Raw genomic sequence first — 22,749 nt, 5'->3', positions numbered from 1 at the left:
TCACCTCAGGTCAGGCGACCCAGTCACCTGACCGCAGCCGAGACGCCGGCCGCTGGGCTCGCTGGGAAATGTAGTCCAGGGCGGCCGGGGAAGCGCAAGATCGCGGCTAGGGCTCCCGCATCCGCTCGGAGGGAGCAGGGAGGAAGGACCTCGAGGGCTCCGGAAAGGCGGGGGCTAAAAAGTGGACCCCAGCGAAGGAGTCAGGAATTGAGGAAGGAAGCCTGTAGGCCGCGAACCGGTCTGAGGAGACAGAAACACAGAGGGGCAAGGCGAAGGAATACCCCTTGAACAGAGAAGGCGGAGGTTCCAGTAGAAAAGCTGCGAGATTAGAAACTGGCACGAAAAGAAGGCGGAGCCCAGCAGGGGAGCCCCTCCCTTTCCTCATGTCACAACGGGCCTCGCAGCCGGAAGGAGCGTTTCGCGGGCTTTCCAACTGTCGGCCAATCCCGCTCCCCCTCCCAGCAGCAGTGACTCCGCGCTTTTCGACCCGCCCGCCGACTCTGCGCAAGCGCGCCGGACAGGGGCGGGGCGCGCGGCAGGGACGTTGAGGGGCGGGGTGAGATGAGCCAATCAGAAGATTCATTTCCGGGTGGCGCGGGCGCCATTTTGTGAGGAGGGATATAAACGGGCGCTGCGGCCACCGCCGGCCCAGTTGCTTCTCTGGTGGAGTCGGTTGGGCCTTTCTCTTGTGGACTTTTCCAATTCGGCCTTTCCAAACGTCTGCACGCGGAAACCAACCGCCAGGAAAGAGGCGCGGCGTCGAGCCGAGCTAACCTGAGGAAACCGCTGCCGCTGAAGCCGAGCGCGCGGGCCCGCCGGGGCATTAGTTCGTCGGCGCGCAGCCCCGGCCCGACTTTACAGAGCCATGAGTTACGGTCGCCCGCCTCCCGATGTGGAGGGCATGACCTCCCTCAAGGTGGATAACCTAACCTACCGCACCTCACCCGACACCCTGAGGCGCGTGTTCGAGAAGTACGGGCGCGTCGGCGATGTGTACATCCCGCGGGACCGCTACACCAAGGAGTCCCGCGGCTTCGCCTTCGTCCGCTTCCACGACAAGCGCGACGCCGAGGACGCCATGGATGCCATGGACGGAGCCGTACTGGACGGCCGCGAGCTGCGGGTGCAGATGGCGCGCTACGGCCGCCCCCCGGATTCGCACCATAGCCGCCGGGGCCCCCCGCCCCGCAGGTACGGGGGCGGCGGCTACGGACGTCGGAGCCGCAGGTAAGCAGGCGGGAGTCGCGGCCGGGGCTCCGGGAGGGCCTGGCTGCATCACAAAGCCTACGGGGACACGTGGTGGCGGTCGGGCCGAGTCGGCGGGGCGCGGGAGGGCGGGGACCCGGGCTCGCGACCAGGGAAATGGCGTCTGGGCGTCTGGCGGCGAGATAATGGCGGCCTGGGCGGGCGGGAGCACGCGGGCGGGGCCGCCGAACCCTGACGCGCCGCTGTCCCTGTCCGCAGCCCTAGGCGGCGTCGCCGCAGCAGATCCCGGAGTCGGAGCCGGTCCAGGTCCCGGAGTCGATCTCGCTACAGCCGCTCCAAGTCCCGGTCCCGCACTCGCTCAAGATCGCGATCCACCTCCAAGTCCAGATCGGCGCGAAGATCCAAGTCCAAGTCCTCGTCGGTCTCCAGATCTCGCTCGCGGTCCAGATCCAGGTCTAGGTCCAGGAGTCCTCCACCCGTGTCCAAGAGGGAATCCAAGTCCAGGTCGCGATCCAAGAGTCCTCCCAAGTCTCCGGAAGAGGAAGGAGCGGTGTCCTCTTAAGCAAATGGTAAGGTTCGCGCGACTCCGAGACTTCACGGCCCGAATTCAGAAATGGGGTTTGGAGTAGTTGTTTTGTTCCGTATTAACATAAAAATGGCTCCTGATGTTAGGAGTACTGCTCTGAGCTAACTCAGCTTTGGGAGTTATACTGAAGAGGGGTCTGCAGAAAGGATGTGTATAAAGCTTAGATAATGGCTGTTTCATGAACTGTTTTGAGACCTATTAATGAAAATGACTATTTCTTGCTGTTTTTATCCAACGTCTGCATTTTCCCCTTTAAAGCTGCGGTCTCCTGTTTGATAAAAGAATATTGGCCAGTATTGCAGATTTTAACTGATTTGGCTGATCCTCCAGGGACCAGTTTCTGTGGGCGTGTATTGGAGCAGGTTTGTCTTTAAATGTTAAAGATGCACTATCCTCTTAGAGAAAACAATCAGTTCAACTATTGTTGTACTGACTGGGACTTCATATTCTAATGGATGTGGCAAACGAATTGCGAAAAAGAAGCAATGAACTTTTGGAATCAAAAGTTTACAGGTATTGATTGCACTGGGTGGGGAAAGGATAGTGTGTCTTTAACTCTCAAATTGTTTGGTCCTATTTTTTAAAAGGAAAGGGCCCTAAGTAGCTCAGATGTTAAAGCATTCTAAAATGCCAATGGTTTCATTTGAAAACTAAAAACTTAAAATATACTGACTAATTGTTTTGTTTGGATACAGCCCAACCCTTCCCCCCTCCTTTTTTTTTTTTTTTTTTTCTTCTTTTTTCCCCCCTTACCATTTTTCACCTTGGTTATTTGGCCAAGAATACATAAGCTAAACACACGTTTTTAGTGCTGATGGTAACCTTTGTGAAATTTTCCTAATTGGGCCTTTAAAAAATGGATAATGGCTGGTTGGAACCTTTCTGTAACCTACTGGTTTCACCAGATCCTTAGTAAGTACTGAAATTGAAACCATGTGCACTTTTGGTGATTTTGTTAATGGAAGGTAAACTGAGCTTGTTTGTTTTCAAACCTAGATCTGTCGACAAGCAACATAAAGGAGGACTTGGGGAAAGGACCACTTACTCGGTAGTACTCAGTCCATCAGAAGAGTCCTTGGAACAAGCAACTGGCTATTGAAAAGGTTATTTTGTAACATTTTGTCTAACTTTTTACTTGTTTTAAGCTTTGCCTCAGGTGGCAAACTCATTTTATGTGCCATTTTTTTGCTGTTATTCAAATTTCTTGTAATTTAGTAAGGTGAACGACTTCAGATTTCATTATTGACTTGGATATTTGAGGTAAATTTTCCTTTTTGTTTATATAGTGCTGACTTTTTTTGTTTGGAATTAAACAGATTGGTAACCTAATTTGTGGCCTCCTGACTTTTAAGGAAACGTGTGCAGCCATTACACACAGCCTAAAGCTGTCAAGAGATTGACTCAACATTGCCTTCCTACCTTAAAATTAAAAACCTACAAAAGTTGGTGTAAATTTATTTGTATATGTTATTTACCTTCAGGTCTAAATGGTAAACAGAACCCAAATTTGTATAAAGACTTTTCAGGTGAAAAGACTTGATTTTTATTTTTTTTTGGGAAGGATTGTTTACCAAACACAATTCTAATCTCTTCTCTTATGTATTTTTGTGCACTAGGCGCAGTTGTGTAGCAGTTGAGTAATGCTGGTTAGCTGTTAAGGTGGCGTGTTGCAGTGCAGAGTGCTTGGCTGTTTCCTGTTTTCTCCTGATTGCTCCTGTGTAAAGATGCCTTGTCGTGCAGAAACAAATGGCTGTCCAGTTTATTAACATGCCTGACAACTGCACTTCCAGTCACCCGGGCCTTGCATATAAATAATGGAGCATACAGTGAGCACATCTAGCGAGGATAAATACACCTTTTTTTTTTTCTTCCTCTTCCCCCCCAAAATGGTAAATCTGATCATCTTCATGTACGAACTTAAAATATGGAAAATGTTAAGGAAGCAAACAAATGGTTTGTAATTTTGTAAGTACTTATAACATGGTGTATCTTTTTGCTCATGAATATTCTGTACTATAGCCATTGTTTCTGTAGTTTAATTAAAACGTTTTCTTGGTGTTAGCTTTTCTCAGAATATGTGTTGGTCTTTTTTCCCCTCTCATTTATTTGAAAGACCTGTGCAATTATTTTGTGAATGTTACTGACTGTATAGAATGAAAGTGAATGTTTGGTAGTTGATTTTTTTTTACCCCATAAGTTAAAAAGTGGAAATGCCAGTTCAGCACCCCACCCACTCTCCTCAATGCTCTAAGGTAGCACTATGTTAAAAGTTGAATAACCCCCTTCTTATAATCTAATTTATGCCCTATTTTAATAATTTAGGAACAGTCCAGGTCCTTTTTCTTATAGTTTTAATTTTTGTCTTAATGGTTATGTGACCCATCACAGTCTAAAGCCAGCAGATCTGACCATCTTCAAACCCACTGTACTCAAGAAGCTGAAGTGGTCTGAGTCACATAGTTAGCTTGCCAGGTTGTAGTTAGCTTGCCAGGTTGTTAAGCAGTATTGACATTGTCCCAGAACAGTTTTTAGGTGTAATTCAGATTGTCCTTTGCAAAGGAGATGACCAGCATTTCAACAGTATGTCTTCCTGGAAGGGCAGATTCTGCTATATCTTCTTTGTCTGCACCAAAAGATTCCAGAGGAATGTGGACACATTTCATGTCCCACTTGTAGAGCAAAGCTTCAAGTGACCAGTCAGCACTGAAAAAAATAAATTACTTTTAAAAAACCAAGCTTTTCTTGTTTTACTTGAGATATGTTCTCATTTTATCCTTAAGTTAGACACTGAATGAGTAGTAAGGCTTGCATTAGCTTTAATAAAACTGGGAGTAAACCAGGATTCAGGCTTACCTTCTTATCTGGTAAGTAGACCACAATTTGACTTTGGGGTTCTTCTGCATCAAAAAGTAAACTGTAGTTAAAATGTCCTCAAAGTCTGGGAAGAAAAGACTTCTTAATAGACTTTTAATTCCATTGTATCTGTGGTTAAATTGACTACTGAGAAGAAAAAAAGGTTTACCTTCTGGTTCAAAGAATACATCAGATGCAAGAATAATGTCTTGTGGTGGTAGAGCCAGAAGATCCTGAGATACATGACCCCAGGTGAGTCCTACAACACGGACCTGAGGCAGATTATTCATTTGGCAGCTTTGCCGACAGATTTCTAGGCAGTGAGGCAACTCGGAACTGTCTGACAGTGTAACTTCAGCACCACATTTTGCAGCCACAATTCCTGGAAGGCTCACTCCAGCACCAATCTAGTAACAAGTTTAAAGGTTTTGCTTAGAACTGCAACAAGTTGTGGATCTTGGCGAATGATTTCTCATTTCCTGCATTGGCCTTTTAAGTACAAGGTCAATGTGTAAATTTGAATTTTCCATGTCTATTCAACTCTGCTTTACTTCCTTTAAATTTGTCATGACAGTTCTGTGTCAAAGGAGTTGGTCTATTTCAGCATTTTAAAGGGCCCTCAACTGCAACTACAGGTTTAAATTGGGAGGGTCTATATCCAACCAGTCCATTCTGAAGATCAGCCCTGGCATTTCTTTGGAAGGAATGATGCTAAAGCTGAAACTCCAGTACTTTGGCCACCTCATGCGAAGAGTTGACTCACTGGAAAAGACTGATGCTGGGAGGGATTGGGGGCAGGAGGAGAAGGGGACGACAGAGGATGAGATGGCTGGATGGCATCACCGACTCGATGGACGTGAGTCTGAGTGAACTCCGGGAGTTGGTGAGGGACAGGGAGGCCTGGCGTACTGCGATTCATGGGGTCGCAAAGAGTCAGACGCGACTGAGCGACTGATCAGATCTGATAACTAGGACTCTGCAATCCAGTTTCTTGAGTCCTGGGATGTGGGAACAACCACCTGTTTTATGTGGATTTTGAGTTTTGTTGAGGGTGGGTGCTCCAATCACTGAGCTGTTTGAGGATCAACCATTTCCAAGTGGGAGCATATCTTGAGCAGTTCCATTGTTCAGGATGTCCAAGCATTATAGCACTATAGTGACCTTCAGTCACTTGGTTCTCATGATCTATAAGGAGCTCCTAATAATGACGACACCAGGTGTCTAGAAGCTCAGTGGGTGACTTGAATGTACAACCAGCCATTAAGTTACTACCAATTTTAAATAACTTTCATGGCTAAAGTCTGACAGGTCTACAGGTCTTTAGAACAGCAAAGAACTTAAACATACTTTGCATAATACGAAGAAATCCTTTCATAAAATTACTATTGCTATGGATTGAAACATGCTTCCTGTTCAAGGATCAACACTGAGATTCCCGACCTTTTTTGAGTAGCTAAAAACCATCACTACTTTGAGCCTGAATTATGCACCAAATGCCTTCATTTCATTTACATGCTCTTGCAAAAGTTAAGAGGTGTCCTTAAGCTTCTGACTGGTCTTCAGCCTTTGGGTTTAAGCATAGTACCGTTTCTGCAAACGACTTAAGTTTTACTTCTGTAAGCCTTCAGCAGTCTTAAGCCAGGTGGAGTAGTGAGAAAGCACTGGATACATTTTAAAACTAATCTCAAGGTTTTCAAAGATGAAAGCCATTTTTCAAGAAAGGCTGCAGTGGTATAGTAGAGCCTGGATGACCCTGTTGGGACACCCTAGAAAGATGGCCTCAAAGACTGCTTCCACGCCAAGGTTCCTTAAGATTAGTCAATGGGTTTCACTTAAACTTTAAAGTGTTTTTAACTCACCTGCCATGGAGACTGGCCACATCATCCCTGACTTAAAAATAGATATCTAATGAAACCCAATAACCAGCATACAGACTTATAATATAGGATTTTTGCAAACCTCAAGGGCACTTTTACCTCTAAGACAGCCTTGCCTGGCAGAGATCCTCTGTGAAACCACAAGTACTGGGCCAGGACCACAGCACAGGGCCAAACATACATTCCATATTGAAGATGCAGGACCTGAAAAGAAATTTTTTGTATGCCATAAATAACGCTGGAACTCAGAATATTTATACAGCAATTACTGAGTGCCTGGCACTGGCATCCATTACAAAAATGACAATTCCTTGTTCTCTAGTTTACATTCTATGGGTGGGTAAGTGAAGTGAAAGTTGCTCAGTCATGTCCGACTCTGCGACCCCTGGACTATAGTCCATGGAATTGTCCAGGCCAGAATACTGGAGTAGGTAGCCTTTCCCTTCTCCAGGGTATCTTCCCAACACAGGCCTCCCACGTTGCAGGCAGATTCTTTACCAGCTGAGCCACAAGGGAAGCCTGAGAATACTGGAGAGGGTAGCCTATCCTTTCTCCAGTGGATCTTCCCGACCCAGTAATTGAACCAGGGTCTCCTGCATTGCAGGTGGATTCTTTTACCAACTGAGCCATCAGAGAAGACCCTTGGGTGGGGGAGAGGGAATATAAAACTATAATACAATGTGATAAGCACTTTTTTTTCCTTTTTGTGATAAGCATTCTTCATAATGCACTCCAGGGCCTGAGTAGCTTGTGGCTTAGTGGCTATTTTAGGCTGAGGATGTAACTCATGGAATATGTGTATATGTGTGTGTGTGTGTGTGTGTGTGTATCTTACTGTGGAGAGACAACAAGCAAGTATTTTCAGTAATAATGCTACCAGCACAGTATAACAGGGTGATGTGAGAGTAATGGGGGTGGGCAGTGACCACAAGGTGGTTGCTCAAGATAGGGAGAGGATGATTCAGGCAAAGGCCAAGGCCTCCCCGGGGCCCTCTCCCTGGCAGTGTGGGCCTGAGGGCTGGAGGCAGGGTTGCATAGTACAAGCATAGGTCAGAGAGAAAGCAAAGACCAGACTTGTGGTGCCTGGTAGGCCACAGGAAGTTTAGCTGTTTATTTAAGTGCAGTGAGAAGATACTGGAGGGTTTTAAGCTAGGCATAACCTGGTAATGGGCTTCCCTGGTGGCTCAGATGGTAAAGAAGCCACCTGCAATGCAGAAGGCCAGGCTTTGATCCCTGGGTTGGGAAGATCCCCTGGAGAAGGAAATGGTTACCCACTCCAGTACTCTTGCTGGGAAATGGCCTGGAGAGAGGAAGCTGGCGGGCTACAGCCCATGGGGTCACAGAGACAAAACTGAGCGACAGCACAAGCAGGAACGTGCTAACGCTGAGGAAGAACAGGGTGGTTCTAGGATGACATCTCAGATGACATCTGAGTAGAGCTGAGTCCTGGAGTTAGGAAGGCAGGCAACTTGTAAAGCCTTTGCGGAGGCACTGAATCATGAGCATGGTATTTAGGGAGGCAAGGCAACATAGCTCACAACTCTGAAATAAGCCTGCCTGAGTTCAAACTTGAGAAAAGTAATTTATCAATACTAGCTGTGTAACCTCACTCAAGTTACTTAACCTGTGCTCTTTCCTCAACTCCAAAACACTATCTTCATAGAATGTCAGGAAAATTCAATGAAAACTAGTTAGTACAAAGTATACAAAGTTAGTGACTGTTTAACTGCAAAACTGCAAGTCTGTTTTGTAACGGGTGCCCCTCCCAGGGTGATAGGCTGAAAAGGTAAAAATATCAAAGGTGAAGGAACTGAAGGTCTGAACATAATCATTCAATACACTCAACAAAAATATTAGTGCCTAGGCTGCACTCGCCCACTGAAATGGCCCACTCTTGTCTGTGAGTGTGTTTCTAAATAAATACAATAAAACATAAAACAAAAATGCCTGCCCTGGTGGATTTTACCCAGGAGTACAATGAAGGAGTTCTGATCTTAAGTGTGAGTTATCCAGATTTAAGTAATTAAAAGAAAAAAGACGTATATTCAACAATACCCCAATTACAACATTTTTTTATATTAAAGGTGTATCTTTTCACAAGGTGTATCTTCATCCACTTCCTCAATCTGGGAAGAAATCCAAAGGGGAATTTTAACACGAAGGCTTTTAGAGACTGCCAGAAATGGATTCCACTCCAGCCTTCAACTCTTAACCTGTTTCTCATATTCAAAACCGTTGCTGCCAATGTCTACCCCACCAGCTGCTGTTAAAATCAAATGAAACGCTGCAACGTGAAAACGCTTTGAAAAACCGGACGCATAAAAAATATATAACGGCTATTGAGAATTTGGGGGCAGCCATGAGCTGAAAGGAAGCAAGACCAGGCCCCAGAAACTTTATTTGATTAATGAGAGTTGGAATCCCCTGTCCCAGATAAATCTCAGTTAACACGCCCTTCAACAAGATTAAAAAAATTAGGTGTCAAGAATGTCACTTTCCCAGTAAGAACTATTAGGTACGGAGAGGTTCCCCTTCTCGACATTTAATCTGCCAAAAGGCTTCATAGCAAACCGTTTGGCTCTGCGGGTTCACCCGAAGGCTGAATGAAAAAGCCCCTGACCCCCTCTCCTATACCCCTCCCTACAGCCCCAAGCCGGCTGAGAAACGCTACCGCGCTAAGGCGATTCCCGGTGGGTGCCTTGGCACGCACCTGCGGGACGCACACTTCCAGTACGGCCCCCTCATCTCCCAGACCCGGCCCCTCCGAGAATCGAAAGCGCTGGGCCCGGACCACTTGCCCTCGGAGGCCACCCTCGTCCGAAGAGGAGACGGTGGCCTCCGTGCGGGCCGGGAGCAGGGGAGGGCGCTGGGCCGCCAGGCTGCCAAGCTGCACGCGCGAGGGCCCCCGGGTCGGCTCGGGCCGTCTCCCCGGCGCACGTCAGGTCGCTACTACCCGACAGCAAGCGGGGGAAGCACCCCTCGAGCGACGAAATGACCACGCGGCGAGAACAGACCCCAGCACCCGGCAAACGAGACACAGAGAACAGGTGGAGCGGGCGGCTAGCCGGCCGGAAGAGAGCCAAAAGAGACGCCCTTCGCGGCCGGAAGTGACGAACAGGAAGCGGACGCGGGAGAGGCGGGGCCGCAACGAAGAGGTAGCTCAACTGGGCTGACCTTCCCAACATGGCGGATATCCGGTCTGTGTGAGGGCTGGCCCCGGAGACGCAGAGGCCAATGGCTTATCGCGAGAGGCCGGAGTCGGGGGGGAAGACGGCAGCCACTCGTCCAACCGGAGGCTCGGAAGGTGGTTAGGGAGTGAATCTTCTGGAAGGCGACTTTAAAGGCGCCGGGCCGGAGCGAAGGGCGTCTTGGTCCTGCCGTCGCCCGAGTCTGGGTGTGTGTGTGTGCGGGAAGGGGGGCGGCGCATTGGTGGCAGGAAGCGAGCTGCGCTGAGGTCGTCGCGGAACCAGCTGGTGGTGACCCTGCAGGATGAACCACAAGAGCAAGAAGCGGATCCGTGAGGCTAAGAGGAGTGCGCGGCCGGAGCTGAAGGACTCGTTGGACTGGACCCGGCACAACTACTACGAGAGCTTCCCACTGAACCCGGCGGCCGTGGCGGTGAGCGGGCCGCGATCGCGGGCCGGGCGGACCACGGGCATCCGCCTGGGGCTGTGCGCACCTCTCCCGGGACCGGAGAGGTGCCGCCCAGCACTGCCCCCGGAGTTCCGATGGGCTCGCCCGCACCCCGCGGAGGTCGGGGTCGTCGGCGCCCGTTCCAGCGCGGGCCTCCTTTCTCCTCGCCGCAGCCGCGCCTGCCGAGGGCAGCTGGAGCCGCACCCCCTTGACGCCCTCCACGAGGCCTGTCACCCCTGCACCCCTTTTGGGCGGCGGGGCCATAGGGAACCTAGGTGTTCAAGGCCACAAGTGGGAGACGCGAAGCCCTGCTTCCTTGGTAGGATGGCGGTGGGTTTGCTGTGCCCGAATGCACGCAAGTCCTTTCCCCTCCCTAAGAGGAGCCAGAACTAGAATCTGGCTCCTTGGGCTTATGATTGCTAATTGGCTTTGGGGAACACCCTTACCTGCCACCGGGCTTTTCTTTATCTCTCTCTCTCTCTCTTTTTTAATTTGATGGGTCTTTTCTGATTCCCTCAGGACAATGTGGAAAGGGCAGACGCTTTACAACTGTCGGTGGAAGAATTTGTGGAGCGATATGAAAGACCGTACAAGCCCGTGGTTCTGCTGAATGCCCAAGAGGGCTGGTCTGCGCAGGAGAAGTGGACTCTGGAGCGCCTCAAAAGGAAATACCGGAACCAGAAGTTCAAGTGTGGCGAGGACAACGACGGGTACTCGGTGAAGATGAAAATGAAATACTACATCGAGTACATGGAGAGCACCCGCGATGACAGCCCCCTTTACATCTTTGACAGCAGTTACGGGGAACACCCCAAAAGAAGGAAACTTTTGGAAGACTACAAGGTGCCGAAGTTTTTCACCGATGACCTTTTCCAGTATGCGGGGGAGAAGCGCAGGCCCCCTTACAGGTAAGTACTGGGCAGTGATGTGGTTATAATCTTGTCTCCAGCAACTAATCTTTTTTCTGAAACAGTGAGTGGTTGTGCCATAGTCGCTCATGGAACTTAGAGGGCTTCCCATACCTGCCCAGGGACTCCTGCCTGGTGCTGCCTGGGCATCAGATTTTTGAAAGCTCCCTCAGGTGATCCAAGCATGCAATCAAAGTTGAACCAGTGATCTGTAAGGGACATTTTATTTTACTTAAATATTTATTTATTTTGGCTGTGCCAGGTCTTGGTGCAGCATGCAGGCTCTTTTAAGTTGTGGCATGCAGGATTTAGCTCCCTTTTGCTGTTGTTTAGTCGATCAGTCGTAGCCAACTTTTTTGCCACCCCAGGGACTGTAGCTCTCCTGGCTCCCCTGTACATGGGGTTTCCCAGGGGAAAATGCGGGAGCAGATTGCCATTTCCTACTCCAGGGGGTCGTCTCAATCAAACCTGTGTCTCCTGCATTAAGAGGCAGATTCTCTACTGCTGAGCCACCAAGGAAGCCCCTAGTTCCCTGACCAGGGATCAAACCTGGGCCCCCTCCATCGGGAGCTCGTAGTGTTAGCCACTGGACCACAGGGAAAGTCTCTGTAAGGGACATTTTAATAGCTAAAGTCCAACAGTAAGCCACATCAGTGATTTTTCTGTTAGGGATCAGCCCATGTACAATTTACTCAGCATTTCTAAATATCAGAATTTGCATAGTTTTCAAAATAACATTTGTATAAAACTGAAAGCTGCTTTTGTGGCATGTATATAGTCAAATTACACTGCACATCTTGGATGCTTCCATCCTTTAGGTGGTTTGTGATGGGGCCACCACGGTCCGGAACAGGAATCCACATCGACCCTCTGGGAACCAGTGCCTGGAATGCCTTAGTTCAGGGCCACAAGCGCTGGTGCCTGTTCCCTACCAGCACGCCTAGGGAACTCATCAAGGTGACCCGAGAAGAAGGAGGGAACCAGCAAGATGAAGCTATTACCTGGTTTAACATCATCTATCCCCGGACACAGCTTCCAACCTGGCCACCCGAATTCAAACCCCTGGAAATCTTACAGAAACCAGGAGAGACTGTTTTTGTACCAGGTATACTTTCTTTGATTTCAGTAATCTGTCATTCTGGAGCACAGTTATATACAGTGAGTCAAAGAAATCCCTCTACATGCTGACTCCCGGTGAACTGACTGGGGCATGCCTCTGACTGTGATGTGTTGCTGTGTAATCACCTGCTCAGGGGGCTGCTGTCCACCTTTCTTGTAGCCTGTGTGTATTATGACTATTGAAAAACTTCTTATCTGCTGGAGAGCCTATTCATTTTTATTCCTACTAGTTCCCCAGTGTCTTTGTGTGTGTTCAGTGACTTGTGCTTATTTCCATAAATGGGGTTTTTGACACAGTGTAGCACTGGGTGGATTGAGTCAGGAAACAGTTACTTAAAAGCCAAGAGGCGGGAAATCCCACACCTGAAAATTACGCTTTGTTTTGATAGGCTAAGTGTTAGAATTGAGGGTATTTAAGATATGCACCCTCTTCCTAGAAACCGAAGAACTTGCTGCCTTTACAGTTTTGGTCACAGCTTTGGATGGACAGGGCTGGACACATTTCGTTATGTAAAAGAGCCAGAGAATAAATATTTTAGGCACCTCAGGCTGGATGGTGTCTGTCGGAAGTGCTCAGCTCTGCCCAGGAGACAGGAAAGCAGGCGTGGCCAGGCTCCGGTGAAACTTAGCACAAGCAGGTGGTTGGTGGCTCCTGCCTCAGGAGGAGTGCTAACCACACTGGGTCCTGGCTCTCTTAAGACTGTCCCTTGTGGACAGGAATCCCCAGTTTCGGAAGTTTGTGTTACATGTTATGTGAAATTTGTGTTGTAGGGCGATTGTGTGCAGAGCCCATTCCTGTTTAACCGTTGATTTGTTGGATTTCAGGAGGCTGGTGGCACGTTGTCCTTAATCTTGACACCACCATTGCCATCACCCAGAACTTTGCCAGCAGTACCAACTTCCCTGTTGTCTGGCACAAGACGGTAAGAGGGAGACCAAAGTTGTCAAGGAAATGGTATAGGTGAGAGACATTTTTGTTTTCTTATTTTTTGCTTTTGCTCCAACTTCTACCCCAGAGATACAATGGCAAGAGTCCACTGCTGCTATAACATGTGCTGAGTTTAACTCAGGCCTGGGAAAAACTGGGGCTGCAAAACCTCACAGGTAGAAGAGAGTGGGTCCAAGGTCAGGGCCAGTTCTCAGGATGCTTGCCAGCCTTGAGGTGACAGGCTCAGACTGCACGTTTGATCGAGGCCAGGCGGTCCCAATGAACACGGTCATAACTGGGATTGTTCCTCATTTTCTGTTTTCGTTTTTTTGGTTTTGGTTTTGTGTTTCCTCAAAGCTAGCTCTAGCAAAGGAAGCCATTTTTGTTTGGGTTTGATTTTGGTTGTTTTCTTTTCCTTATTCCAAAAGCTTTACCCCCATTTGAACTTATTACCTTCAGTTCTCGTGAGTGAGGTGACTGCCCTGGAGACTTAGCTCCTCTGTTTATCCACAGAACAGATACAGCACGGGCAGCGGCAGTGCAAGCCACCCCCAGCCACCCCGTGCCACTGTGTCCCAACCCTGACCTGGAGGGACCAGCTCTCGGGGTAAGAGAGGGATCCCGGCTTGCTCAGTGCTCAGCCTCCCTGCTGAGAGGGCCAGCAAGGGTGGTGGCTTTGTTCTCCCCGGACTCTCGGGCGTCCGAGGCCCACTGACTCCATCCCTCAGGCCGCTGTGTGCTGCCGTCTGGTCCTTCCAAAAGGCCTTCCCGAACAGTACGTCTTGTCCTCGGTTGCAGTGGCCACCAGACGAGGTCCCTAAGGGGCGGGCTGGCGGCTGCCCCCCGACAGTCCCGTCCAGCTTTACCTTCCAGTGAGGGGGGACCCGCTCTGTCACCCGACGCTTCTTACCTCTCACAAACCCTATTGTTTCTGCTCTTAATAGAACGTTAACTGAGCCCAGCTCCCATCACTGAGCACTGTGCTGTGGAAAGGAGAGGTTAAAAAATATCAGCTAGGAAGGTGCAGGGAAGAGTACGAGGGAGAGAGATGGTTTCTCCCGAGACTGACTCAGGGGCGCGCAGCCCCGTGTGGGCAGCGCGCGTGGCTTGTGAGCTCACTAGGTAGCAGCCAGTCACGTGCGGCTAGTTTTCCTTTCAGGGAAGCCTGAGCAGCAGGGGCTCTGTGCCCGGCCTGTGGATCCGTGTCTGTCCTCAGCACCGTGCCGGCACGTCTAGCAGAGGCAGGGCTCAGCCCTGAGTCTGGGGCTCTGTGGGTGGCTGTCGCCGCACTGAGAGCACGTGTCTCGTCTCTTAGGATCTTGAAGCAGGAGCACCCGGAGTTGGCGGTCCTGGCTGACTCCGTTGACCTGCAGGAATCCACGGGGATCGCCTCTGACAGCTCCAGTGACTCCTCCAGCTCCTCCAGCTCCAGCTCGTCCGACTCGGACTCAGAGGTGAGGCCACCCTCGCTCCCCAGTCCTCCAGGGCAGGCACCCTCGAAAAACCAGAGAGGACTTTGTGCCTTCTCCCCAGAAGGGAGAGAGAGGGGGTCGTGTTTCACCTTCTTCTTCCAAGAACTACCACTGTCCTCAGTCCTTCTGTGGGGTAAAGTTTGCCCATTTTATAGCTCTGAAGGCATTTGTTAATCGTTAAAATAGTCACTGGGCTTCCCAGGTGGTGCTAGTGGTAAGGAACCCGCCTGCCAATGCAGGAGACATAGGAGACACGGGTTTGATACCTGGGTTGGAAAGATCCCCTCAACCCACTCTAGTATTCTTGCTGGAAAATGCTGTGGACAGAGGAACCTGGCGGACTATGGTTCATAAGGTCGCAAAGTGTCGGGGATGACTGAAGCGACTTCACTTGCACGCACGCATGCAGAGTAGTCTCTAGGGGTGAGACGTAGCTGAAGATTCGGTTAAGTAAATGATGCAGGATCACACAGCGGGGACAGTGGTCGGGATTTAAACTTCAAGCATTCTCCAGACTGAAAGCCCAAGTTAGGAATTTCCGTGGATGGTAAATAATAAGCCTAGAGGGAGTTGCCTGGTGTCCAGTGGTTAGGACTCTGCTTTCACTGCTGAGGGCCCAGTTTCAGTCCCTGGCTGCCCCCGACTGATGCCCTGTTTTTCTCTTTCCGCGTCCAGTGCGAGTCCGGCTCTGAAGGCGAAGGCACAATGCACCGCAGGAAGAAGAGGCGGACGTGCGGCATGGTGGGGAACGGGGACACCACCTCGCAGGATGACTGCGTGAGCAAAGAGCGCAGCTCCTCCAGGTGACCGCGCGTGGCTGTCGTCTGTGTGCGAGGACGCGCCTGCAGCCTGCGGCAGGGCCCCGGGGCAGCCTGTGGGTCCCGCAGACCCGGGAGGGCCCCGAAAGCCCGAGAATGAGGACCTCGGGCCGGGAGCCGCTCACTCTGTTTGCGGCAGTAGCTCTCTTCTCCGCTACCAACACAAGTGCACGGGGCTTGTTTTATGCATAAGGGTGAGGATCCGTGTGAGTGGTGCCAAGGGAAACCTTGACGTTATTTAATAAAAGTTAAATTCATCTTATATCTTTGAAATTTTTTTTCCTGGAGAACACCAGGATCTCCTCTCATTGCTCTTCTTGCTGTGACCTTGGGAGAAAAGACTGATTCTGCTGGCGGGTGGTGGCTGCCCTCAATGAGGAAATGATGGTTGGTTATCACAGTAAAGGGGGAAACGCTGAGAAGTTGTCCCCAAGCTTCTGAAGAGTCTGAGGCATGGCCTCCTGCTTTTTCTCCCAGTCTGCCACTGCTCCATGGAGCACTTGCAGGTTTTTCAAATAAAATCTTAATCATGTCTCCAGCGGGGTTTTGTTTTTGTGTTAAACCTGAGGGAGGGAATTCCCTGGTGGGCCAGTGGTTAGGACTTTGAGCTTTCACTGCCAAGGGTCTGGGTTCAGTCCCTGAACTTGGGGAACTTAAGATCCCACGAGCCTAAACAGACTAAATTATTAAGCAAAAAAAAAAAAAATGAATTGGATCTAAATAAGTTAAAACTTGAGATAAAATCAATAAGGTAACTTTTCTGCAAGTGGCTACCCCAGTGCTGCACACATGCCAGGCTCCCACTGAAGTGTGGAGACCCTGTCTGCGTCCCGGGTCTTTAAACCCCAGAGCCCTGTTGTCCACGTGCTGCTAGCTGAAGCGTCACTGGGGCGGCATTAAGAGGGATGGTTTCTGGGCAGACAGTGAAATCCTGAGGCTCTTGCGACTCTGTCCGAAGTCCCTGCCCACTGCAGCTGATACCCCTGTTACGTTCTTTGTGTCTCCAAGCAGCCTGGCACTTGCTTAAATGTGACAGAAGTGGAGGACCCACATTCCTTTCTGTCATCTCTTCCTCATTCTCTGGGGTCTGGTTGGAATCCCGTGGGGGCTATTCGGGTGTCCTAATCAGATGAATCAATCAGATTGGATCATGCATTTCTCAGCCCTAGTTGTCCTTTCCAGCCTTAGATTTCTCTTCTTGCCTTGTTTCTATTGTTGTAGACTTTTATCTGCCCCTGGGGTATGGCTTTGTATTCGTACTCTATAAGGAAAGTCTTTAGTGAAGGCCCTGCCATTATTTCAGCCTGGGGCCCTGGGGGTTCTGCTTTTAACCTTTCATTCCCCTTTGCAGCAGCCGTGCTGTCTACCTGCTGATCACAGGCGGTTGTACTTTCCTTGACAGGATTAGGGACACTTGTGGAGGCCGTGCTCACCCCTGAGCTGAAGCTCTCCCTGAGGTGGCTCCTGTGGGAGCTGTTGGCAGCCACTCACCTCAGTCTTCCTGTCTTCTGGTCCTACCTTCTCCTTTGTCTTCTTTGAATTTGGATAATCCTCTCTGGCCCAAGCTCATGTCTCCGGTCAAATGCTGTTTTTTCTCTGCTAACTGAGACTAGATTGTCAAGAAGTTAAAAAAAATTCAGCATGCTCAGCGAAGCACTGAAGGCCGCTGTGACATCAGGTGAGAAGGTTCTGTGCTTCTTTAAAACCGCGCTGGTCGACCACCTGCAAGCCTGGAGGGCTGTGGTCCTTTGAACGCCTTGTCGCCTTGCTGGTGTTGGTGAGGGACTCCCACCATCCACATGTGGCCGCCTGCACGCAAGCAAGAGACGCCAAGAGTGGTGAGTGGACTCTGAGTCCTCTGTGAACCAGTTATGTAAACGAAGGACCACGAGAGCGCCGCCTCCCTGTGTGCCGTCATCCGTCCAGAAATGCAGTTGGCAGGAGAAACCCGGCAGGGGGCCAGCGCCACCCACTCACCCACTGCCTAGTGCCTGGGTGTGTGAGTGGCGTGGGTGAGCATTCATCACCTTTACTCTGGTCAGAGAGGCTGTGAGATTCCAAGGGTATTTTCCTGTGGTGTGTTTTGTGGGGGAAGGACGACACATCGGGCTTGTTGGGTTTATGATCAGAGCAGGAAAGGTGTTCAACATGTTGTCATCACAGAACTAAAGTTATAAACAGGACCAGGTTCTTACAAATTTGTCCCCATCTTTCCCACCACGTATGTGACCCCTGAGTCAGAAGTTTCTCACTCTCTAAGAGGCTTCATAATTAACAGCCTCATATTTTGGACCTGGAGAGACTAGGTGGGTGATCCTGTTAGCAGCCAGGAATAAACGCAGAGGTGGTGCATCTGGTCTTTGGGATCTGTTTAGGTTTCTAAATAACTCTGGTTTAAATACTTAGAGGTTGACCAGCAGATTCCATGTCTTGCCCTCTCGATTCGCCTGCTTGCCTTCATCTGTCTCTAAATTCAACTAAATTGTTATAAAAATAAGAGGGGGCTGTCGAGGACACATCCAGTGAATTTCCAGGTTGGACTGCGGGAGGGAAGGGCACCAGCAGGTGAAGGCAGAGGAGCCTCACCAGCGCCACCAGGCACAGAGGAGTGGGCCATCAACTGGAGTCGTACCCATTGGTTCTCAGAATCCTCCCTTAAAGTGGGTGTGATCAGGGAATCCTGTTTACTTGTCTACAGACCAGTCATCCCTTCCTAACTCCCTGGGATGGTCGTGTGGCTTTACTCTAGAAGGCTGGTCCCCTATTTTGTCTTTGCCCAATTTTTTGCATTCTAAAAGGCCAACCAAAACTCGTGTGGATTGGATGGAACTTCTGCTCATTTCCTAGTATCAGTCTACCTACTATCAGTCTACCCGTCCCACCCCACCCCCAACACACACACACACCCCCTCTGGCTCCAGGGCATGTCTGTGCCTGTGAGTGTTCAGTCACTGGTGTCTGACGCTGTGACCCTATGGACTGGAGCCCTCCAGGCTCCTCTGTCCGTGGGATTTCCCAGGCGAGAATACTGGAGTGGGGTACCATTCCCTGCTCCAGGGGATCTTCCCAACCCAGGGATTGAACCCAAGTTTTCTGCATCGCAGGCAGATTCCTTACCACTGAACCACGAGGGAAGCCCAGCAAGTGTCTCTAGGTGTGAGGAATCCAGACCCCGAAGGGATCATCCAGGGATCGCATTCATATTTGAATGGCGTTCCTCCTCCTCTTTAAAAAACTTTCTTGACATCTTCAAAGTGCTTTTCTTTTCCCCAGTGTTGCTGCTGGGCTGTCACACTCCCTTTCCTCTCCAATCCATACCAGCTGCTTCTCCCTCAGCTTCAGCGTAAAGGATCAAACCACCGGACAGGCTGCCTGCCACCAGGGGGCGTGGTGGGCATGGTGAAGTAGAAGTTCGGCTGGCGAGACTAGCCACCCAGTTTTACTTACCCAGATGCCAAAGGTAATTCCTGTTTGATAAACAACATCCAGATATAAGAGGTCCAGCCTGTGTGACAGGCCCGCAGGCCCCTGTCCTGAAAGTGCCTGGGTGGCACAGGTTACACCCCTTGGCTCCCGCCACCCCATGAAGGACTATGGGGCCCTCTTCCATTGTCTTAGCCGGGTGAGACTGAGCAGCTGCCTTTTACTGTCACTGTGCCAGGCAAACACACCGCTGTGGACGAAAAGTAGGGCTGAGGTGAGGAAAGAAAGTGGAGTGTGGCCAGGTGGTCACTGTGAGGCAGGAAGTGGGGTCCAAGGGCCCATCTGTTCTAAAGTCAACCCTTCTACCCACTTTGCATGAGCTGCTCCTGTGAGTGGTGCCAAGGACAGTAAGGAGAAAGATACAACATTAAACTGTTTTTAGAGATTATTCTCTGAGATGACAACTGATGTTAAAACCAATAGCAGGGGGATGGGGGTGGAGACTTCCCTGGTGGCCCAGTGGCTGTGACTCTGCACTCCCAATGCAGGGAGCCCGGGGTCAAGCCCTGGTCAGGGTACTAGATCCCCACATACCGCCACTAAAGGCGTGTTTACCCCACGGAGATCGAAGGTCCCGCATGCTGTAACTGAAACTCAGTGCAGCCAAATAAATAAATGTTAAAAACAAAAAACCAACAAGCTGGGTCCTAGAAGAAAGGATCTAGACTAATAACTACTGAAGAGGCGGATCCGGGTGGGTGAGACCAGAGTCAGGGACCCAGGACATCTGGGTCTGTGGAGACGAGGGAGGTCACGAAAGGCTTTACCATCAGCCCGAGGGGGCCAGTGTCGCACACAGGTAGGTGCCTCTGAGGTCCGTAGTGCCGTGATGTTGAAGGTGACGCCTGTGAGGGGAGAGCCACCAAAAACAGGAACATCGTTCACATTTTGCTCAGCTTGTAGATGCCCATTTGTTCATTATTAAAACGTTCCACAAACGTTGGAGCTCCAGGCTCTGTTCTAGGTGTTGGAGACACCACAGGGACAACAAACCCAGATCCCTGACCCCCTAGATCTTCACGGACTGTGAGGGTGCTGTTGTTCATAAGGGCTACGGACGGGTCAGTGCAGGGAGAACCATACACGTCCATCTCCATGATCAGAAAAGCAAGTCTAGCCCTTACTAAGTACAAGTTAATGAGATTTTCATAAAGGAACATAATTATAATTTTAGCTGTATTTTTAACTGAGGACACGGCTTCTTTGTAAATCAGCTAAAGGTATTTAAGGAACAGCACTAAAATTTCTGGTACAAGTGCTTTACAAATTTATTAGAGGTTCTGCCTCTATATACTTTAAGATGCTAGATAAGAGTTGGAGTGGAACAGGGATTCTGCGGTAAATGTAAAAAGTACTGTTTAGGAAGTAGGCATTTAAACACGCGGCCGTAGATTTCTTGAATTGTATGCAGCGTTTCCACAAATAAGTGTTTTTGTCACATGTATTGGGTCCTGCTGATGGTTCCACGTGGAGTCTGGTTTCTCCTCACTCCTGCCTCCCTAGCTTCTGTCATGATGATACATCAAAACTGCAGGAGCCCTCCCAGGATGGCTTTTAACTTTGTCTCATCTGTAGTTCAAGTTCAAAAACTTGGAACACCTCACACCCATCCTTTGTTCTCCTGAGAGCAGGAGAACTGACCTCGCCTGCTCTCACCACGGAGACTGGACACTACAGAGGAACTGGGACCATCTGCCAAGTACCTGGTGCCTCCTCAGTCATTTAAGTCAAGCGCGCTGAGCGCCTGCTGGTTCTGCTGTAGTTTTTCCTGTGGGGACTGTCACCAAATGCCTGGGAGTGCTGGGGGACAGCCGCCACTGGATTGGCATTTTTAACTTGGACTGCGATGAAACTTGTTCATCATTTTAAATAAAGCAACTTGATTTGGGTTTGGGTTTTTTGCATTGTCTTGTCCTTGTTTTCATTCTTATTCATCTGAAAGTCAACAGAGTGTACTGAGTTTGTCCGCACACAGGGACCTCTTAAAAATACACTTGACCCTTGAACAACTCAGGGTTTAGGGGTACGATCCTCCCTATGCACAGTGAAAATTTCAAGAAAAGCTGAGAGCCAGCCCTCCGTATCCAAGTTTCACAGTTCTGCAGCCAGCCTCGGATTGCATAGTACTGCAGTTCCTGTTTAATGGGAAAATATCCGCATGTGAGTGGAACCATGCACTTCAAATGCATGTTGTTCAAGAGTCAACTGTACACTTTAAAACAGGGGAGACAGGTAATAAAAATAAGACCCAAACACTTTGGGTGAAAGTCCCCCACTGGTCAAAAGCTAGTAGCCAGGAGAAAAACCTCATTCCACATTTCAGAGTAGTGGGCATTTTTATCAACCTCTGCTAAAATTCCCTTTGTGTGTCCCCCTAACATTATGTGATGTTGCAGGATTAAGCTCACCCTGCTGTTGGAATCTTGTTTGTCGTAACTAGAGTTCAAGAGGAAGCTTGAGAGTGTTCTTGCATCTTCCTTTTAAAAAGAGGCACTGGCTGGGGCGGGTGATGGTGGGTTGGACCTGGTGGTCCAGTGGCTGAGGGCCTGGGTTCCATCCCTGGTGGGGGAAGTAGGCCTCACATGCTGCAACTAGGAGTCTCCATGCCACAACTGAAGAACCTGCAGCCAAGATTCAGCGTGCTGCAACCAAGACCCAGCACAGCCGAATGAATAAAAGTAAAATATATTTTTTAATTAAAAAAGAAGCACTCCTTCCAGGATCTTACATCAGCTATCAACTCAGTTCAGTTCAGTCGCTTAGTCGTATCCGACTCCTTGTGACCCCATGAGTCGCAGCACGCCAGGCTTCCCTGTCCAGGATCTTACATCAGCTATCAACTCAGACACTGCTTTTCCCAAAAAAGAATGCATCCTAAGCAAAAACCCAGGGCCTGGTTTTTCAATATCAGTCCTGTGTTTGGCACGGCACCTTACAAACTGTCCACTGTTGTTTTTTTTTAAATAACTAGGGCAGGGTTTGGGAGTGGTAGGGGAAAAAGGTTTTCTGTTACATTTATCTCCAATCTACACTGTTCAGGGTCTGGAGAAGCAAAAACAGTAGACGTCTTTTCTTTCATTCCACCCTCTCCTACATTACAGAATTATTCAAAGAAGAAAGACTGTAGAGAAAATCGAATTTGACCTTGAAGTCCGTCTTTGGGGGCAGCCTCCACTCCCTGAGGCCTGTGTGGAGGCCTGCTGGGTCCAGACCAGAATGGGGCATGCACGGGCCAGCACCTGGAAACGTCCTCTGTGAGAATGAATGTATCAAGGCAACCCCAAAGAGAAAAAGCCGCTGGCGATGGGTCTAGAACGCGGCTGAAAGTAGGCAGAGCTGGTGTTCCGTTTTCATTGTCCTACAGCCTTTACCTTGCCCTCGGCATTCCCTGGCTGTGCTTAGTCATTCAATCGTGTCCGACACTTTGCGACCCCATGGACTGTAACCTGCCAGACTCCTCTGTCCATGGGATTCTCCAGGCAAGAATACGGGAGTGGGTTGCCATACCCTTCTCCAGGGGATCCTCCCGACCCAGGGATCGAACCCAGGTCTTCTGCATTGCAGGCAGATTCTTTACCGTCTGAGCCACCAGGGAAGCCCTAGCAATTCCAAAATGCTCAAAGATTACTTGTGAGGGGCTAAAATGATGCCAAAAGGACCCCGGAGTGCTGGGTATTTCACCCTAGTTTTAAAAAGAAGCCTAAGCCTAAAGTGTCGGGCCTACCCGGGTCTCAAGAGCGCTTCCCAAGGGGCTCTTGTCCCCAGCATCTTGAGTCACCGGGGGCTCGGGGAGGTCGGGGGCGGGCCGGGGGCGTGGCGCGGCGGGGACTCCGCCCCGGGGCGGGGCGCGGGCGGGGCGAGGCGGG

General features: G+C 49.9%; 4 protein-coding genes across 13 annotated transcripts in view; 2 read left to right on the top strand and 2 right to left on the bottom strand.

Moving 5' to 3' along the window:
* MFSD11 (major facilitator superfamily domain containing 11) overlaps positions 1-481 on the bottom strand; it is a 29,382-nt gene extending 28,901 nt beyond the window's left edge. The window contains exon 1 of the mRNA XM_055575221.1: positions 5-481. The gene's annotated coding sequence lies outside the window, so the exon portion shown is untranslated. The remainder of the gene's footprint in view (positions 1-4) is intronic.
* A 130-nt stretch (positions 482-611) lies between these two features.
* On the top strand, positions 612-3,866 carry SRSF2 (serine and arginine rich splicing factor 2). 4 transcript variants are annotated; one of them, XR_008712817.1, is made up of 5 exons: positions 612-1,227; positions 1,465-1,775; positions 2,051-2,154; positions 2,789-2,895; positions 3,409-3,866. XR_008712817.1 is itself a non-coding variant. In XM_055575225.1 (3 exons), exons 1-2 carry the CDS (start codon positions 866-868, stop codon positions 1,766-1,768), a joined length of 666 nt encoding a protein of 221 aa, XP_055431200.1. In that variant the 5' UTR covers positions 615-865; the 3' UTR covers positions 1,769-1,775; positions 2,789-3,866. The 4 variants fall into 4 exon arrangements, 1 of the variants encoding a protein (XP_055431200.1); XR_008712815.1 differs by having other exon boundaries at positions 2,789-3,866; XR_008712816.1 differs by lacking the exon at positions 2,051-2,154 and having other exon boundaries at positions 615-1,227.
* A 260-nt stretch (positions 3,867-4,126) lies between these two features.
* On the bottom strand, positions 4,127-9,819 carry METTL23 (methyltransferase 23, arginine). Of its 5 annotated transcripts, none has more exons than XM_055575228.1 (5): positions 9,697-9,819; positions 6,622-6,726; positions 4,815-5,052; positions 4,646-4,730; positions 4,127-4,495 (listed from the first exon to the last, which is right to left on the bottom strand). In XM_055575228.1, the coding sequence occupies exons 2-5, from the start codon at positions 6,703-6,705 to the stop codon at positions 4,321-4,323; spliced, it is 582 nt and encodes a 193-aa protein (XP_055431203.1). In that variant the 5' UTR covers positions 6,706-6,726; positions 9,697-9,819; the 3' UTR covers positions 4,127-4,320. The 5 variants fall into 5 exon arrangements, with proteins under 5 accessions (XP_055431203.1, XP_055431202.1, XP_055431201.1 ...); XM_055575227.1 differs by lacking the exon at positions 9,697-9,819 and adding an exon at positions 9,537-9,645; XM_055575226.1 differs by lacking the exon at positions 9,697-9,819 and adding an exon at positions 9,233-9,617.
* On the top strand, positions 9,730-15,662 carry JMJD6 (jumonji domain containing 6, arginine demethylase and lysine hydroxylase). Of its 3 annotated transcripts, XR_008712814.1 has the most exons (7): positions 9,730-10,140; positions 10,675-11,063; positions 11,882-12,168; positions 13,008-13,143; positions 13,624-13,717; positions 14,426-14,564; positions 15,258-15,396. XR_008712814.1 is itself a non-coding variant. In XM_055575224.1 (6 exons), exons 1-5 carry the CDS (start codon positions 10,012-10,014, stop codon positions 13,693-13,695), a joined length of 1,008 nt encoding a protein of 335 aa, XP_055431199.1. In that variant the 5' UTR covers positions 9,730-10,011; the 3' UTR covers positions 13,696-13,717; positions 14,426-14,564. The 3 variants fall into 3 exon arrangements, 2 of the variants coding, with proteins under 2 accessions (XP_055431199.1, XP_055431198.1); XM_055575224.1 differs by lacking the exon at positions 15,258-15,396 and having other exon boundaries at positions 13,629-13,717; XM_055575223.1 differs by lacking the exon at positions 13,624-13,717 and having other exon boundaries at positions 9,746-10,140; positions 15,258-15,662.
* The last annotated feature ends 7,087 nt before the right edge of the window (positions 15,663-22,749 follow it).

The sequence above is a fragment of the Bubalus kerabau genome, chromosome 4 (assembly GCF_029407905.1).
Source record: "Bubalus kerabau isolate K-KA32 ecotype Philippines breed swamp buffalo chromosome 4, PCC_UOA_SB_1v2, whole genome shotgun sequence".
NCBI lineage: Eukaryota > Metazoa > Chordata > Mammalia > Artiodactyla > Bovidae > Bubalus > Bubalus kerabau.
This window is presented reverse-complemented; position numbering and strand designations above follow the sequence as displayed.